This window comes from Atractosteus spatula, chromosome 7 (genome assembly GCF_055471065.1).
Source record: "Atractosteus spatula isolate fAtrSpa1 chromosome 7, fAtrSpa1.hap1, whole genome shotgun sequence".
In the NCBI taxonomy this organism is placed as follows: domain Eukaryota; kingdom Metazoa; phylum Chordata; class Actinopteri; order Semionotiformes; family Lepisosteidae; genus Atractosteus; species Atractosteus spatula.
In genome coordinates, this window is record NC_142712.1 from 54,588,942 (window position 1) to 54,609,261 (window position 20,320).

A 20,320-nucleotide genomic window follows, 5' to 3' on the forward strand; every position below is an offset into this window, starting at 1 on the left:
AGCTTTGACAACGTGGCTGGGCAGCTTGTCCTATACTCCAGAAACTGTCACGGTGTCCTTTGGTGAAGAGAGACATTCTTAACACTCAGTAGTGTTACATACTGTACCCCCATACCCTTGAGCAAGACATAAAGACATTGCATTGATTTTCTATTAAAAGTCACAAACAGTTAATTTAGTCACTTAAGTCACTTATTTACTAAAATAACTTTATTTGATATATCGATGATGCAGACAAAAGGTGATGACAATGAGCAATCTCATGGGCCACTATTATCTGTCTTCCTTGTATCCATCTATGCTGGACACAGCAGGGGCACTATGTGAACTTCATGTGAATGATGTGAATATGGGTTTTCTGCTGAAAAGATACTTCTGGTTACTGTTGTAAGATGCAGAAAATTCTTTCCTGTCTGAGCATCCAATAGCTGTAATAAATGACCACTTGAAAGGTATGTTAGTAGCTCGCGGTTGGCCAACAGTTTTGCCTGCCTCTCTGCAATGATTGGTTTAACGATTGCGCTGTGCGATTATCCCCAGAGAGTGATTTGTTTAAAATCACTCTTTGGGGACGTGCCACCCCCTCCAAGAACGTCTCTATGGCTCCCGGCCCATCATCCAGGTGGGGCTGCACACTGGTGGTGGTGGAGGGGAATCCCCATTACCTGTAAAGCGCTTTGAGTGGAGTGTCCAGATTATTTAATTATTTAATTATTTAATTATTTAATTATTTAATCCTGCCCCCAGGTAATTAAAAGTTGCTCTAAAGAATTTTAAAAAAAGCAAAATAACAAAGAGTACAGAGGAAGAAGATGAAAAGCAAAGAAAAAATGATTTCAGTTTTTCTGTTGCCTAACCATCTGCAACACCCAGCAATGCTGAAATACAAGTAATAATCACTACATTTCCATTTTCTGTTCACTCTTTTGCATCTCTTCTTCAGCCTATGCAGAAACTCCTTGTCATGTTCACATCTAATGAGTTGCCTTATCTTACTCACTAGCCAGCCTGATTAAATTCAGATTTGTATCTCATAGAGAGCTGAACTAAGCACTCAGTACTAGTGGTTTTGCCAAATCCTGTATTAACATGTGATTCAGGCAGTGATAGTATGAAGATTATTGATTTGGTTCACTGATGGGTTGTTTAATCATGGGCTGGCTGTATCTGAGCAGCTTTCTTAACTATTATTATTACAAATATTATCACTCAAAATAAACCCAGGTGAACAGCAGAACAACCATCCACCATGCCCTTTAACAATGGCATCTTACTCTACAGGAGGAAAAGGTGAAAGCAAAAACATTTGTAGAGTTATAATGCTGGTTTCTGAATTGAAAAGATCTCAAATTGCAAAGGAGAATGCAACCCTCTGCACTTATTTAGCTCAGGCTCTGTTCCCTGTTTGGTGACCTGGCTTTTCTTTTTGTGTCATCTGGAACCACTCAAGCTCCCTGTGCCAGATTTCTCATTCCGTGCCGCACTGAAAGAGAGGGAGGAGCCGGACAGAGTGAAGAGAGGAGAGAAGCAAAGCTTCATGGAGAGGAGGGGGAGGCAGAAGAGAAGTGAGAAGAGGTGGGTGAAAGCACTCTCTGTACCTTGCGTGTGTTATTGCTGCCACCCATTCATCACAGTCTTTCACATCCTCCGTGCGCAGCTCCAGTGCCTTCTGGTTGTCGTGGTTGAAGTTAACAGTGAAGTAGTACTGCAATAAAGGAACAAAGAGGATAAGTGATTCAGGGTTTGTGCTCTTCAGGCAGAGTGGTCAGTGACTGACCTACAGCCAACTCCTGGCTTGTGCACACCCGGCTGTTTCCATAAAGTAAGGTAAATGAAACGAGTCACTGTATTATTTGAAGAATATTGCATAATGTTGTGTGCTACTGCAATGTCCTTAATATGGCAACATTACATTTCCTTTTTTCATCCCAATTAAACTACTGCAATACTAGAAAAGGTATCTACTAAGGTAGACTTCTCAATAAGCTTCAGAATGGCTGGAATTTTGTGGCTCACATGCTCACTATAATGACTCTGCCTTGGCATAAACTCTTACTCCTGCATTGTGTAAACTGGCCTCATGCAAACTATTGAGTGGACTTTAAGGTTCTCCAATTAATAGTCCAACTCCTGATCACCTTAAGAGCTTATTGCACATATATCTTCAGTACAGCTCATCACTTAGTCTAATATCTGCTGCTTTGGGCCTTCTTATTCAACCTCAAACCAGGCAGTAGAATGATAAAGTTCTCTTTAAGGAAGCTTCCCAGTTGTGAAAGTCACTGCATCAATCCAGTAGACCCTCTGTGACTGTCTGCATTGATTAAAACGTAAAGTAACCCATCGTTTTACTTCAGTTGTTAAGGTTTAGTTTAGTTTAACTCTTAGTTTTATTTGAACTGTTTATCTTGTGATATGTTTTTACATCAAAGTGACTTTTTCTTTGTCATTAGCTTAACACAGTCATGCAAATGACACACATCAATGTCAAACCACCATATCAAGAAAAGAAGCTGCTTTGTAGATTAAGACAAAACTTAGTTGTGTGTTTCTTCCTGAACAGAAAGAACAATGACTTGTCCTGTGTTACATTGTAGAGGAATGTGACTTTAAAAGGTACAAATTGTCATGCCCTCTGCAGCCAGAGGGCGCTCCTACTCTGTCCTGTCCCTAGTTTCCTGTGCGTTGCTGTCCTTCCGGTCTCTCTCTCTCTCTGGGGCTACATATTTCCGGGTCTCTCATTCACCTTCACTCAGCGTTGACGTTCGGATCTCCTGAGACCCGCCTAGCACCAGGGCGCCGCTCCATCCGTGGCCTGAGGGCATAGGTTTTTATACAGCACTCCAGAACTCTCTGCACTGCTGAGCCCGGGCTAACTCCCCGTTCCGCCGCTTCGCAAACGGTCTTTTTCCGCTCTCCTGCCATTCCACAGTTCGTCCCTTCCGACATTCGTGACACAAATGTCTTTAAATTTAGTAAAAAATTAATTGTACATAATACACTTCAGCTCTAGAATTTAATATCCAATCGTATACAATAGTAAGAAAGCCAATAACTGCTATAATAACCCACAACAAAAATCTGAACATGAACAATGCTGGATATGTACAGTGTTCCTTTGCAATCATCATTCTGCTCAGAGTATGAATGAAAGAGAAATCAAATACACATGCAAAACTAAAGAAGGCAGAGGCCGGTGTTGGTATTGAGTGCCATGATGGAAAATAAAGAATTAGCCTTTGGTAAAATGTCTTTTGATTATAAGCCTTAGCAGGAAATCAAAGAAATGATTTTAACTTTGAAATAAAAAACACACTAATACAGTACATAATAATAAAGTTTATTTTATTTAGAATTGTTAAAATCAATAATCTCAAATCATTATATAAAATACATAAATTATAATATATTGTATAGTGTATACTATTGTTCATCTATCTACACTTAAACGTCCTTCCCAATCATTCATAATCATCCAATTGTGTGAATCCTATATAAAATGATGCTGTTCTGTACAGTTTTATTCTGTGGACATACTGTAGACTGCAGCATAGTGGGCAAGTCTCCGGGCCAATAACTGTTGGGTTGTGGGTTCAGGTCCCTGTGGCAGATGCTGTTGTTGCACCCTCCAGCAGGGTACTGTACCCTGACAGCTGTGGTTCAGCCAGCTGTGGAGATCTGTTTGCGTGGAGCTGGGTCTGTGATGGACAGGCCTGCCATCCAGCTGGGGAAGTCTTATGTTCTGTGATCACTTAACACCTTGGAAACCAGGAGAAGCTCTGGCCTGATGAGCTGTTGTGGCTCTAATACAATGCATCTCTCTTACCTACAGTTTTAATTTGCAAGGGCACCTGTTTTGTTTTCCTGAACTGAATGAGTTCCATCCTAAGTTGTCTTTTCACATGGCTGAAACCTGCCCTGTTCCCCAGTTTCTTCTTCAGATTGGATGTTACAGAGATTTCCAGCAGGAACAGGGGGTTTTCGACAGGCACTAGAGATCTGAATTGCTCTCAGCGATGCCTCTGCCGAGTGTGCTGAAGACACTCAAAGGAAAACGCCATGCAGTTAACTGAAGTACATGGAAGTGAAGAGCATTTTTGTTAATGTGGCACCAGACTGGGAGCTGTTCCAGCTGTTCCTTAACCACAATCCTGTCAGGAGGGTTGACTTTTATCATGATTCCTACACTGATACTTATCAAAAGAACAATATATGCAAAGAAAATCAGTCTTCCACCCATGCACTGCTTTGACTCAAGGTCACCATATTTTGAATGTCTAAAAGTTAGTTTACTGACATAACTCTACAGTATGTACTAAGGAAACTCCACTTTATAATCCCCAAATCCTCCAATCTGGCCTCCAATCACCAGCAGTCATTATTTGACATGACACACTACACGTTCCATGGAACCTGACAGGAACGCTGCTGCTAATTGAAAAAGAGGTGTGTCTGCCTCTGATGTCTCTACAAGCCTGGTAAAGTCTCAGGAGCCTCTGTTAGCTGGAAAATTGGCCATCCAATCCCAACCCTACTCTAGGGGCACTCTGCCAACTGTACGCCACAACCTGGGGAAGCTTTTGGTTGAGAAACACAGATCGAACACCAGCATCCAGAAACCACCAAATCTATTTTGCAAAACCTCACCCACAGCTTATGAGAGCTATATAAAAGGTACTGTTTATTTACGGATAAAGGAACAGCCACTTAAGAACGTCATGAGTCTTTCATTCTAAACCTGCACACAGCTCTGTACCTCTTGCTCAAACCCAGGACAGCACTGTGCACAGTGTGCTTCTGCATTCCTGCATGTCCACCTCCACAGCTCTTTTCTATTCATACCAAAAGCATTGAGGTTAAACAATCGAAAAATAAAACAGCATCAGCCACGAAAAAAAATATCTCCTTCCAGTCTCCCTGCTCATCTCCCGTGAGAGAAAGTGATTAGATCCATAAGCTGGAAATACATTACATAACTATATGCTACCTGTTACCTAGCAACTTATTTCTTGGCAGATCATGCTTTGCTCCATTTTGAGCAAGTCTTAATTCTTTATGTTCTACAATTGCCTTTCTCCAATTAATTATTATTACTTATTAGTATGTTTCTTTCAATTCTAGTTTAAACATTTTGTAGCAGGTAGGCAATCTTTTAGGTGAAAAGAAAAAATATAATCCTACTTTGATACCTACTGTGCTGAAAATACAAGCTATATCTAAAAATCTTCCAGTGTTTCAGAAGAAATGTCAGCACAGTAAAGTAGACTTATTCAAGACATCTGTGAATAATGAAGCATATCTGTCTATCACACACAATCTATAAGTTAGGATCGACACTTCATTAACATTGAATTTAAAACACAGCTAACTGAGAAAAAAGTAAAGGAAAATGGGAAACAGCATTTTTATGACATTTTGGGATTATATATTTCTTAACAATTTACGAGGTTAGAGATAAGAAGGGGCCATTCTGCGCATTTAGCCACATGAGTGCTTAGCTTGTTCCATACACCTGCAACCCTCTGGATAAAGCAGTGACTCCTGTTCTTAATTTTTAATGCAGTTTCATATACAGTAGTTTCCACTTGTGCCCCTTGGTCAGTGTTTTACTTTTCATTCCAAAAAAGTCCAAAGAAGTCTGCTGGGATGACTTTGTCAGTACCTTTGAAATTTTTTGAAGATACAATACTTGTATCAGGTCTTCTCATAATCATCTCTTGTTCAGACTAAGTAGGTTCAGTTGCTTCAGTTTGTCAGTGTAGGACTTTTACTGAAGGCCCTTGAATTTCCTTTCTCTGGATGGATTCTAGAGCAGCAATATCTTTTTTATAATGTGATCAAAATTGTACCTAATATTCTAATTAGGCCCTACTAATGCCTTATCCAATTTTAATATAACATCCCTTGATATAAATTCTACTCTGTTAACTATATTTATTAGCATTTTGTTTACCTTTTTATTGCCTCTCCACAGTGTCTTTAAGACATCTGTAAAGTCTTTTTGGTGTAAATTTACTTCCTTAGAGTGGCTGTCACTTTAGGACGTGTGAGTGTGTATGAAAAGCAAATACAAATTCGTTTACAACTCATGTTGTATATGTCCATATATTATATTGCATTGCACAATACATCCCTGTGCATATCATACGTGTAAATAAAATTTGAAGCCACAGAGTTAAAAAAGAAATCACAGCTCCACTCCAGCACAGCCTTTTGTAGCATCATTCTTGGGCTGGGTGGAAATTATCTTTGCCCCCTGTAACCTCATTAGTGCCCTGGTAGTCCTTGGTATCAGTCAGTTGTATGCCTATACCCACAGAGCTTCATCATAGACTTTCATCTGGAAAGATGAATACTGTAACAAATGTAAATAATCTCGTACCATTATAAAATCATTTAGAGATTCCTCAGGTGTCCGCTCAAAGTTTTCTCCAGCTATCAGTTCAGCTTCTGTATAAAACCTATTCTGTAAAACAGTGACTGCTCCTTACTCACAGTGCAGCTTTAACCATTTCAAGTGCAATTTCCTATATGTGCAGCTTACTAGTCCAGTTCACTGAATGTGGCTGCTCTGATAGATTATCTGCACTGCCTACAGAAACCGCACAAAATGGAGCCTAATTTTGAAGCAGTCACAGATTCACACCTGCACTAACTACAGCCACCCACCTTCCTCCTCACTCCCAGCCCACTAAAGAACCACCCAGGATTGTCATAATTTTTCATGTACATGGATCAGTACATGGTACATGGGATCTTGCCTTAAAAAGTGGATTTTGTCTGTGAGGAGCTTGCATGTTCCTGTGGGTTTTCTCTGGTAGACTAGTGAGCAAAAATGGCCCTGTGATTGACAAAGCCCCACTGCTGTCACCAGGACAACTAAATTGTTGATGATGGATAATGATATGGATGGTTATATGGGTCTAATTCGACAAAATTTCTTAAAAATAGACATACTGTAGAACACAGATTCAGAATGCATAACATTTTACAGATGTAAAAGATAACTAAAAGAAGTGTGGAACAAAATATAATTACCAAAAGAGGAAAGAAATTAAAATTGGAACGGACAAGAGAGATTTCAAGAAGAATGAATTATCAATGGACTAAAGAAACACTGGAGAGGATCAAAAGATAAGAAACAACCAACACCAGGATTCCCTTAAAGAAGTGAAATCAAAGTTTATAAACTAGATGATAGCACATGAAAACAGGCTGAGAATTCCTTCATCCAGGAATGGACTGACAACAACTAATGATGATGATGATGCATGTACTATGTATCTCTTTATCTTCGCCTTCAAGCTAATATTCATCATGCGTCTAGAAATGAAGATTAAATTTACACCTAATAAATCATATTCGTATGGTACCTAGGTTTCCTATTTCTTTTGCAGAAAGATAACAGTAGGTTAAGCAGGATTTTTTCTAAATTGTGTTCTAAACATAATTTGGTTAATGCTTTCCAGGATCCATTTTCCTGTTTTTTTATGTAGAGGCAAGTAAATTTCACTACAATTTGATTGTAGATACTGCAGAAATATTCTTGTTCTGAAAGGCCAGCTGGAGTGAAGTATGAATTAACATGATGGGACCCTGTTCCGATAAAGAAATATTATTGATATTAATGTACCTCTACAGCACAAACCTGTCATTATCATCGATTGCTTTGGGTTTAAATCTTTTCAGAAACGACAGTCAATAACATTCCCATATCCCATCAGACTTTGGATTAATAAAAGTTTATTACTATTTCTTTACTGGTTGAGCTCCACATCAGCTGTTCAATCTAGCTAACCTGGTAAGGAAAAGTCTGTCTATTTTCTGGGTCACATAAGAATGAATATCCTCTGTATGGGAAGCATTCCACAGTGAGCACGCACAGTGTTTGAAGATGATAACATGATCTATTTGCACCTTATATTCTTTCACTGAAATACTGTAAGTGACTCCATTCCAATCTGTCTGTGCACATGATACAATCACACAGCAATACAACAATGCCTTTATATTGAGTCCTTGTGCTTTTTGAAAGCTTCTCAAGGATGTTTCATATTGACTTAGACTCTGCATGCCCTATTTATATTTCAAAGACTATTTTCAGCATTATCCATGTGCAAATTTAAAAGCATAAGGACTGTTTTAAATGACCTTTCAACCCATCTTGTTGGTTTCATTGCTGGTGGCTCATTGATGAGGAGATATCATAGCATTTAAATATGCCCATTGCTAGCCCCAAATAAAACAAAACATACACCTGAGCAATGGCTTCAGAGCACGAAGGCTCACATGAACCTATTTTCAATTTCCCTTTTGGATTTGCTCAAATCTAATGAGAGTTCACCAGAAAACACTCTTTTAACTTCAAAGAAGGATCACCTCAAGTAATACACATAACAGACATGTTTCTTCTCCTTCATTTTCATAGCGCTGCTTTAACACTGATCACAATGTCCCATATTTGGCTCAAACATAGATTTAAACAAAACGTATTTTTGTGATGACATATCCATTAAAAAATAGTGCTGAGGGAACAGGAGCTTAAATCCTATTCTGACACACATTAATACTGTACATTAAATAAAGTACACAAGAAATCCAAATTCTTAAGTGCATGATATGTGTATAGCAGTGTAAAACATACCATTTTCATTTTTATTTCATTACAGTCTTTAAAATGTGAAATGATTTATCAGATCAAAATTACTGTTTTAGGAAAATTGCTGTTTGGTCTAACTAACCTGGTAAGAAACCATGATTCGTCTACTACGTATTAACACTGCTCAGTGAAAGCAGTTACCTTACTCTTCAGTTCAGCACACCCAATGTTACAAAGGCCTGTAAGTGTGTTGTCCCTATTACTCAATTTTCAGGCCCCTTGCTTGTTAATCTTTATTTAGATCCTTGCTCGAGCATCATCCACTTCTGTCTAGCTTTCTCCTTGGAAGACCTCAATATACAGTACTAGGACGACTATCAGCACAGCTGCATCTTGAAACAGTATTGTTCTAGTGCTGTTAAATCTGTCATGATTGTAGTCCCTCCCCCCTTAAGGGCACTCTGGCTCTTTCACTTCTGACTTGATTTTGTGCACCTGCCCCCTGTTCCAGCCTCCTATCCAGCCCACCTTTAAAGCCAGACGCTCACTCTGTTCCGGGCTTTCCATTGGTTCCTGTACCAGGCGAGTCCGGGACCTGTAGCGTCTGGTCCCGTTCCCCCCAACCCTCCACCGGATCCCGCTCCAGTTTTTAATCCTGTTTGTCTTCATCTCTGATGGACCGCCCGGCTCTGGACATTTGCCACATCTTGGATTTCTCTTTGGACTTCCTTTTGGACAGTTTGCCTTGGATTCAGCCCCCAGAACACCTGTGCACCTTGGACACGCCCCCTGTTTTCATTCCTGACCCCCCTTTTTTCCCCCATGTTTTCCTCACTCTACCCCGGATTGTGTCGTCTGCATAGGGTCTGGAAAGAACACCTCCGTTACAGAGTCACTCAGCAACAACAAATTGATTACTCAAATAAAAAGCAGTAGATTAAAATATCCTGTATTCTTTCTATTGCATTAAAGATGTAAATTCTTGCTGAGCAGAGACTCACCAGAATCACTCCTAACAGCGCAGAGAAACGAGGTGTGGTGATGAGCTTCCTTTCCTCACTGGGATGGACAGGTAATGAACCCATGGAAGGGCCAAATCATGTCACTATTCATGGGAACTCAGATGCGAGTTCGCAACGACAAAGTCACAAAAGTCATTTACAGTACTTTCACAAAGTTTGCGATTTGGTGCTTAATTTGAAATTTGTCATTTTTTTCCCAGAATGTCAATTAATTTATTTTGTTACAGAGATTTATAAACAGTCTAAGGAACTGGGACTGCAGTTCCCCTTTTTAAGTAGCCAAAATGCTGACCCTGCAAGCATGGTACAGGTGTCCTGTCTCGGTTGAACCCACAACCCTGTTGCTAAGTGCTAAGCACCCGTGTCAGGTTATGTTCTTAAATGGTTAGGGTCCTCCTGGTTAAACAGCTAAGCTAAAATAAGAGGGAAAAAATAATTTATGATAGTATGTATGTCTTACTAAAGAAATAATGGAAAAAGTATCACAGCACATGAGCATGTCCAGCTGAGTGGAGTAAGAAAGATGTGAATTGCTTGTAGCTCAGCTCTGCTGGTCAACAGAATTAATTAAATCCATGTATCAATCCATATTTAACTGAGGTGATGACTAATTGTATTGAGCTAACAGTAAATCCAGTGAGCATACACACAGAACAGGATGGCAACAAGAGAAAGAGCTTGTCGTTTCAGTTTTAAAACCAACTATGCCAGTTTGTAAGGTCCTTGCAGATAAATAATTAATTTAGGGACATCTGGAGAGTGAATGAAATAACTTCCAAGGTCAGTACTTATGTATGGTACTTGTGTTATGAGTGACTAAAGTAAAGTAAGGTCAGAACTAGCTGTTCTAGATAACATATGAAAATGATCCAGTTTTCATTGTATGCTGTAGGTATCCCAGGGCGGACCCTGAACCCAAGGACCCAAGTCATGCTTCATAGTGATTATTGTCAGAGGCCTAGTCCTGATTTTGAGCATAAAACAGTCTCTCTGGTCCAAATCTATGTTTGAAAGTGTAGATCACAGCCTGTCTTTCTATGCGGTGAGGTGAACGAGTGGAGCTTTAGAAAGCCCTTAAAAAGCCCATCGTGTAACTACACGGCTTCTGTCAGTGTCACACCTTCAGGCTGTATTGACGAGATGATGCACCTCGCTGTGCTCAGAATTTTGCTGCTATACTGTATCTCTCCCTCCACACCTGCGTTACACAACTCCAGTCCTGAATCACAGTATCTTTAGCTCTGTATTTTTCAGTTGTAAAGGATCAGGAGTTTTTAAGTATCATATTCGGTACAGGAATTACTGTAGCTTAACTGGTCAATTTGTAAATTTTCAGATTATAAAATGTGTGGACTGGAGGAATCCAGAGTCACAGATATCAGCCAGGGACACTGCCTTTCCATAGTGCTTTGAGGGCACATGTGGACGTGACAATTCTGTAGCATATCACCCCACACACAAATATCACACACATGTCTGGATCTCTTAAAGTGCAGCAACGTTCCACTGTCTCTCATTCATTCTGTTTTATTCTCTATTGCAAACCAAAACTAAGTAAAGCAGCTAATTGTTGATGCTTAGACTCATTAGAAGAAACCATTTGGATGGTAAACAAAGTTATATTGCAGAATCCTCCTCCATTTTCTCACACGTTGACCTGCATACAAATGGTAGAGGGAGTCTGATTTAAGCTAGCCAGCCATGTGGATGAAGCTGGTACTCTGGCTTCTTTCAAGAAATGGCTGGATGAGATTCTGGGATCTACTAACTACCAGAGAGCCCAGACAGGCCGAACGGCCTTCTCTCATGTGTAAATGTATATTCTTATAAGGACATTTTTGACTCTAGATTTCCAGTAAGTAGCGACATCTTCAAGTTCTGTTTTTTTTTTTTTGGTGGTGAGTATATCATGGTCTTTGGACCATAACATAGTTTTTTTTTTCCTTTGGTGAAAAGTTGTGGTTAGATTTTCCTGGAGTTTTTAACAAATGTGTGTGAGGGAGGACAACAGCCATGTTCAAGCTGTCAATAATTCATATTCAATCCTGACATACAGTAATTTCCTCACCTAAATCATTATACATACTGTAAATAATCCCATTCTCTCTCTCACGTACATCTTTTGCACCTCCACCCATTCTCCGCCTCTGCAGCTGCCCCTTGGTCACCCAGCATGGGGGTCCCGGTCTCCTTGTCCTCTGGCCAGGAGGTCAGCCCTCAGCCAGGTTGAGACAAATTAATTAGGACTTGCACATAGTACAGCATGATACAATGGTCATTCTGCTAGTGGAAATCAACTTTGAGACAATATTAAAAAGTCCTGGAGAATATCCATCTAAAAGAAGAACACAACTGAAGACAATGGTTTTATTGAATAGCCTCCCTATTTTTTCAAAACCTAATGCTTAGAGATGACTAAAGCATAAGCAGAAGAGTAATATTAGACGATAAAAGATTACATGGCAATATATTTAATTTGTCTCCTTTTATGTTAAAGTGTTATAAAGTAGTTCATACTTCTCAATGTTACAAAAAAACAAACTCAGAAATGACTGGACCTCCCTGTACAAAATGGACTTTAAATTACAGGCATGGAGAGAGCAGTGAGCCCACCCTCAGAGGGAGGGTAGGAGGAAAAGCATAGTGTACCCACTTCCTAACAAGAACAGTCCCCTTGAAGAGGGAGAACATCTTTAACCCAGCTTGCATTTGCATTAATAGCTGAGGCGCGATGCAAAGCCACATTGCACACTCATTGGCCCCTCCACATTGCTTTTTCAGATGCAAATAGGAGTTGCCATAGTAACTGTAGTCTCTAATGCAGTTATTTTTAAATAAGGAAAAAAGACATTTAAAAAGTGGAACATTCAGTCCAAGCATATAACCCTCCCCCCCCCCCAAAAAAAAACAACAAAAAAAAGAGAAACCCTTTGTGACATCATAAGGAACAGAGCACCTTGGAGGGAGCCTCCTGACAGTCTCAGCCTTTGACCATTTGCCCCCCATTAGCCAAAGAGATAATGCTGGCTCTTCAGCCCAGTGATTACCCAGGTTGCACAAAAACAAGACGATTTCTAATTTCTATACTGGGGCCATTTCTCACTGTCTCATGATGTGGTATTTGGATGCGCTGGGGGGGGGGGTCGATATTCACCGAAACTTCAGCTGTTCAGATCACCCTCTTTCTCACACACTGTGCTAAAGAATTTTAGAGCCTATAGTTCATTCTCCAGCTTGTTTTGGTCTCATTATTTTACCAAGTAGTCTAGCTCAATCAACAATAAATTCTCGTTTACCATGCTGGAACGCAGAATCGGTTGTGTTTATTACAGCTGTATTTACTACAGCATATTACCTGGAATTTGAACCAATGACACTCTGCTCAGAGCCGTAATCACTACTCCCTTGAACTTTGAAAGCTTGTTTCATTTTTAATGTGTTGTAAGGTTACACTTTCTAAGAAGTCTTTGGAAGTAGTCGTCTGTTCTGAGTCCTGTGTTCTGTACGTAAATGTTTGATTTGATTGTAACCACCGTCAACCACCATTGGTTGACACACTGGTCATTTTCTTTCTTACCATAAACCCGTGAAGAGCAGTGTGCGGTACCCAAGAGCTGCTGGAGCATGGCTCACCAGCCTCCAGTGGGCACTACACTCCTCTCTGCTTCTTCTCTTTTTGCCTTCTAGAGACCCTGCTCTTCTCTGGAATTCTGGGAAACACTATACACTATGAAGGTTTATAAAATCCTTTAGTTGAGTAGTTTACATAGTGGATGGGGTGCATATTAATTTTGGATAGAAACTTCATCAGGATTTTCTTCATTTGAAATGTAGTAAGACTGCATATTGCCTTTCAACAACACCTGCACATAGTTGACATCAGTACTGTTCTTGAGGATGCTGACCTCAAACTCTGGACTGAAGTTATTTCAGTTATTAATAACATCATCATTTTGATGAATGTATTAAATTAACATGATTATTTTTGTCAGCTTGGTGTGTTCTCCGTACCAGAAACATTTTTCCTTGTGTGGAACATTGCCAGGTTTGAGTTATTTCTCTATCTGGTGCTAAAACAGTTATCAATATCTTTATTTCATGAAAATTGAAGTATTGTATACCTCTCCAAACAAAAGGCTTGATAAATGCTTTTATATAATCACAGTTAAACTACTGCCAATGCTAGGGTGTTAAATAAGCTTCAATATATCCAGACCTGAACTGATAACTAAAACTACTGGCTACACTATGAAATTTAAGGTACATTTTCAGATGTCCATACTCATCTATAAGGCACTGAATGGTTTAGCTCCATGTATTTTTGAAGTCTTATTTGATGAGTACAAGACAACTTAATCATAATCATAGTTCTGCTGATCTACAGGTCTTTTTTTTTTATCAAAAGCCAGTCTCCACACAATGAGAGGCAAAGCCTCCTTGTGCAACTCCATGATTGTGAAATGCATTACTTGAATCCATTAGAAGACTGGATGGACATTTTTATAAATGGCTTAAAGATTTGTATTTTTGTGACGGGTTTAATGAACATTTTGTTTAAACATTTCTGTTTACTGTGTGATGTTTTACCTCTCTTACTGTTTTTATTATGTGTTTTATGCATGCACTTCCAGGGTTTTGATATGCTCTTAGAAATAAAAAAAGATTGTTGAGTATTATGTGAGCAAGCCGAAAGCAACCAAATTGGCATGGTGTGGAGATCTGCACTTGTGCACTTTTCCGCACTTTTTATTACCACTATTGCCATCACATGTCATTTATCCTAACAGGTCTCTGTTCACATATTGCTTCCAGACTGATTGCATCCCTATTGCAGCATCAATACAAGACCTGCACTATGTCCATGGACAAGCTAATACTAATATGCTTTAAAGACTTGATAAAGCAGAGGAAACAAGTATAGGAACATGAAACATGGCCCTTGGTGTTATAGCAAGATAGCTCTCTCTCTCTTTTACTGAGGTTTAATTTAAAAGGACTCTGATGCTTAAAAGAGATGCTTTTAGCAATAGGTTCTTGGTGCTAGCTTAAAGTCTCATTGCAGATGAGGGGTGAGGTTGCTCATTTGCCAAAAAGGCATTGATTTGTTTGTATTCTTGCTTGCAATGAGCCTTTTTAATGAAACTGTTTATACACTGGGCAGTTCAACACGATTAATGGACGTGCTTGTATACACTTGCAGTAAAAAAAAACAAACATCACACTGATTTTTTCGAGCTCCATGTCTTGGAGTCTGTCTTTTCTCTGGTTTATGTTTTGTACGTGGATAAACAAAAAAATCCCACACTGAATGACTTTTCCAATATGTCTGGGACAGCTAGCTCATCCAGATAAAATGCTCTGCTAAAGGTGGTTTTAAGTGTAAAACATTACAGATGCTAATAATATTAATAATAAAATAATCACTGTCACAGAACTGAATATTCACATTGTTCCTTTCAGTAAAGAGAAGGAGTGGGTGGTGGATGTGTGTGTGTGTACAAGGGACCAGAAAATATACTTTTTCTTTTACTTTATTTATCAATTAATTGTACAACTCAATCAATGGAAGGGTGATTATTCTTTTGCTCCTGTGAAGCAGCTCTAATGCCCTTTTAATTAGAAATGCTGACAGCCCTTCAGCCCACATGCTGACAGTGCATTGGCTGAGGGAGCTCCTTGTCCTTGGCCTCTCTGGGTGAACAGCCCCCCCCCCCCTCCTCTCCACACACCCCCAGCCTCACACCTGGTGCCCCTTGCCTCTAGGAGAGACGGGCAGGGACCGTGCCGCCTGCTCTCAGCACTGCTGTCACTCGAGTATCAGTCGAGGGCTCTTATCTCCAGCCCCCTGCAGTCCTCTAAACTCCCGGCGCTCTGCAACCTGTGGGGCAGCAACTCCTTTCCTCCTCGCTGCTCAGTCTCTCCCATCGTCCAGTCCCTGCGGCCAGCTGCAGAGGGGCACCTCCAGGGGGAGGCGCTCCCTCTGCCAGGCTGTGTCTGCACTGTCCAACATCTCGCCTGTCTCACAACAGACTACCGCATATAAACAAACTGTCTGTGCAGACCTTGATGTCAAGTAAACTCCCAATGAACACTGATCCCCTCTTGTATTATTCAAGCTTTTACTAGCTCCTTGGATTATGTCAAACCACAGCCTTGCATGATATGAGACAACAGAAATCACTCTGTAGTCTCAGGGACAGCCTTTCACTTTTTTTTCAGTTTAAGTACATATGGATTATGGCAAAACATAACTAACATCAGGGTGTGCTGTCACCTGCTATTAAAAGGAGGGAGAGACACTTTGATGCCCTTTAAAAAGGCCCAGGACACAGGCAGACACACAGTTAAGAGTCCGTGGTCTATGTGCTCTTGCAAAATTAGACCAGAGCAATTTCCAATAATCGAGTAAACAAGCCCTTAATAACCTATCTAACGAATGATTCTGTCCCAATATTGGATTCATTTTCACCATGTGTCATCACAGCCTCCGCTGATTGTTACAGGAGACACATTTTTCACACTCCACGTTTAAATGGATGTTTTTGCGTGTAGTGAAGCAGGCAGACAGGATCTGAAAGGCATTTTATTCAAAAGAAGCACTATTAGAATTTATATTGTTATATTACTCAGGGGCATACAAATATTATATACACGTAAGCTGAAACTGTTACATAATGTATAATGTACTAAGAATGTGACGCAAGCAGTGCTTAACTTTATAAAAGTGTATTTTACATTTATTTATTGTGTAACATTTCACACAATGGCTGTTTGAAATAGTGCAATGTGTGGAGTTTAAGGTTCTGTTATTCAAACATTTCCTTTAGTTTCTATTAAAATCAAGAGCTATGTGTACCCCTCTACTTGATATGGTACCTGTTTAAGTTTTTTATGTACTTCAATGCTACACTTTTTACAGTGTTCTAAAACCTAATTTTTTGGAACCTATTGTTGAGTGTTTCACATCTGCCCTGCAAAAGCCTTTGAACACATGATAGTCTATTACTGTTGAAGACAACAGACTAGAGAAACGACAAGGTACGTGGACACTATAGCAGATAGCAAAATTTTCTAAAATTAAGCCGTCTCAGAAAAGGACCACTACATGCTTGGCTGGTTTAAAAGAAACACACTGATTATTAACATCTCGAATAAATGGCTTCTTGTTTTGAGCTTTAGATTGACCATGTCCATGTAGGACGATATTAATATAGAGGATTAAGACTGGAAAACAATATAAAGGGAGATCATTGCACATTTCCCGCCAGATGGCACTCTAGAGACTCGTCCAAGTGCATAATTAGACTTTATTACCCGTAAAAAATAGGGGAACAACTATTTCCCGAAAAATCAGAACTTAATTAGCTAAGCAACGTTTATTTTTATGATATCTGAAGCGATGATTTACATACGGTCTTTTGACTTTACTGTGGCGAGAATAGTTTTGAATTAAGTTCTTTACAGTTAAATTATGCTAATTAAAAACAAATCGATTATGTTCGTTGGAAAAGATAGGCGAGTGTTTTTTTTTTTTATCCAAACGTGTCCGTGTAAGTTAACGCACTGAACCAAGCAATTAGATGAGATGTCACATTCATCGATGTTTGGATAAGGGCTTTTTACCTGACATGATTTGTACATTTATACAGTACCTACACGTTTCCTAGCGGGTCTGGTTTTCTATTTGTTGATGTAATTACGTTCTGCCACAGATGAATTTGCTGAACTGGGGTCAGGCGCGAGGTTTGCGGTTCCTCTGCGTCGCCTTGAAAATCAGAGCGCGCGGCCGCCGGAAACCCAGCGAGCTCAACGCACATCACTCAGGACGAACACAGGTACACGTCTAAGTGCGGCACAATTACAAAGGTCTCCTGTGGACCTGTTTCTGGGCTGCTCTGCCTGCGCCTTCCTCGCATTTCATTGCAGTGGCAGCGGTTTGCAGGTGTCTGCAACACTCACGCACGCATCAGATCATCTGTCCCACATGCAATTAAAGGTGGGGGGAAATCAAGACGTACGGGTTTTTTTTTCTATTCTATATTTTCACGAAAATAAACTATGATCTATTGAATGTATATACTTCTTGAAAGCTGGCCACCCCCTCCTCCTCCCTCAAGAAAGTAGAAATATACAGAATAAAAACCGTTTAGGGTTCTTGCATCGACGCCTTCTTACCTGTTTTTCTAAACATTCCTTGGCTGAGAGAGACGGTTTCGGCGACGGTGCCCTGTCACAAACGCATCCTTCCAACAGGTATAATCCCGAGGGCCGAGAGCTGGAATCGTTCTCAAAATAAAACAACATATTCTGCAGCAAAGCGAACCATTTGGTGTGCCATTTTGTGTTGTCCGAGCTCTTCTTGCTCAAACATCCTCGCCTCGTGCCGTCCTTCTTTGCCAAAAGACCCAGGTAGGTGACATGGCCATCATTAAGTCGAATTCCTTTCTGCATTTTTGTTCTGGAGCCACTGGGGAAAAAGGCTTTTTGATCCTTACATCTTCTCCGTGTCAGATCTCCAAATAGATGTGCACTTTCTTAATTAGCAGGAAACTATAGCCTGCTGTACCCATCCACTGGAATCACGCCACTGGAAAAAAAATGATTCTACCATCCAAAATATGAGACTTGAATTGGCTGAATTTCCAAATTCCACATCTCTGGCCAGATCATAACGCTCACAATTGCAGTACAACCGTGCCACTGAGCAGAATAATTTGCTGGGTGGCTTGTCGTTCTCTTGCTAAAGTCTTAACAGAATCCAGAGCTTACAGTATTGAGAGAAGCAGAGCAGTCATGTGATATGTCTCTGGAAAAGCGAATTTCAGTACCTCGGACAGCGAAATCCACATTGGCGTGAACTTGGCGTGTCGAAATGTCACGGACTTGGTTCGATCGAACACCAACGAAAAGGAAAACTTTAAAAATCTGATCCAGGCACACTCGAGGTAGCCTGATTTTGACGTGATGCATTTTTACGTGCTGGATCCGATCATTGGAGAAAACAGTCGAGCTTTCAGGATGAATACACTTAAAATCCGCATCATTTCACTTGTTTCTTCATTGTTTAAAAAAACATTTAATATCTCAGACATATGTCCTTATATATCGCATTTCTAAGTGATGAATACCACATAACGCTTATTTATGTAAAAATAAATTACGGGACTTTTTCATACGTTTTTAAAAGATATGATCCCCATTATAAAACAACGGGTCTCTCTATAATCGGAGAGCTACAATAAAACTACATTTATATTAGAGAAAGCATATAGTATTATAGCTCAATATCTATCGGATGTTGAATACTTTATATAAACACCGTTAAAAGCGAACCTCAGGTAAGGAAAACATTAGCTTGCACGCCTAACAGGCTGTGGGAAACCTTAATGACAGTTATTCCGTTTTTATTTTTAGAAGCTTCTCGCCCACGTATTTGCCTTGCCTTTATTACTCTTCGTCCTATCTGATTCAAGGAGAATAATGCCTGTGTTGTTGCTAAAGGCGTTCTGTCTCCTCGTTCCGCACAGCCCGTAATAGTAGCCCGATATGGTAAAATACCGGGGGGTGACGATGATCAAGATTTTACCTCAATACTTTCTTTAAAAAAATAGAGCTTGAATATCTACTTCCAAGCAGGAACTGTAATATTTATTTGAGATATCCACGGCAAACAATTAATTGCATGGAAGTGGATAGGTCAATATTTGGTATGCAAACGATGGGGCTTAATAACGCACACGTCTGTTGTTAAATGTGTTTCCAAAGTAATTGTCTGACCTTTATTGCTCGTTTCACTCCTCTTACTATCTAGTTTCTAATTGTTACATTCTCTGGGCGCTTTGCCTGAAACCAGCACCATGACGACAACAAAGTCAGCTGTGGAAATTTGCACCTTTTCAGCTAAAGAGTTTGTAAAACCTGGATTTGGTGTTTTGTAAATACTGTACTACGGTGATACCGATTCTCTAGTTTTCATTCGATATAAGTATTGAGTTAATTCAATCAATTATTGCATTAAATTGGTATCAATTAAAACTGATATGAAAACTGATTTTAATAGCTGAGGAGGTGTGAAAACACTAGGGGTTTTAGGAGCACTTGAATACACTGATATTTAAGTTACTGGGTTTTGCGTGCCCGCTATAATAAGAAATTCATCAAAGTCAAAATAATAATAAAATCTGAACAATATTCTGACATGGGATGAAATACAATTGATTTGACCCCATAGCTACTTAATTGTTTCTCTTGAGACAATACAGTCTGAGCTTGAATGAAAACCAGAAACAAATGCTCCACTCCGTGACCAGGGTGCCTGCCCTGAGCTAGGAGGCGGTGTTCTTCTGATACAAACGGTCTTATCTGTATTCAATGTCTTGGACTGCAAAACTTTGTCCAGTTCCTATATCCTAGTTTGTACATTGGCTCTGTAGAGATGCAATGGCAACCGACGTGCTAGAACTTGGAGATTGTTACAGATTCTGCGGATTGTAGAAATTGCACTGGGAAAAGTAAGTTATCTGTTAGGTATCCGGTTCGCACTAAGTACATAATTACATAATACCGTTTTTTCTAGACGTGAGTAAGCATGCGTCTCTTTGCTTGTCCATTTCTGCCATTTTACCAACACAAATGCAGGGACAGGTACATCTAGGCTCTACGACGAAAAATTGAACCCGAAGAGTAACGTCCCCTTATA

General features: G+C 39.9%; 1 protein-coding gene across 1 annotated transcript in view; it reads right to left on the reverse strand.

Annotated features, from left to right (window-relative positions):
* Window positions 1-18,126, reverse strand: part of rasgrf1 (Ras protein specific guanine nucleotide releasing factor 1) — a 44,783-nt gene extending 26,657 nt beyond the window's left edge. Inside the window, exons 1-2 of the mRNA XM_088921837.1 lie at window positions 17,797-18,126; window positions 1,599-1,705 (exon numbers count right to left, since the gene is read on the reverse strand). Coding sequence (XP_088777963.1) covers window positions 1,599-1,705; window positions 17,797-18,072 — 383 coding nt within the window. The 5' untranslated portion in view covers window positions 18,073-18,126. The remainder of the gene's footprint in view (window positions 1-1,598; window positions 1,706-17,796) is intronic.
* Between the last annotated feature and the right edge of the window lie 2,194 nt (window positions 18,127-20,320).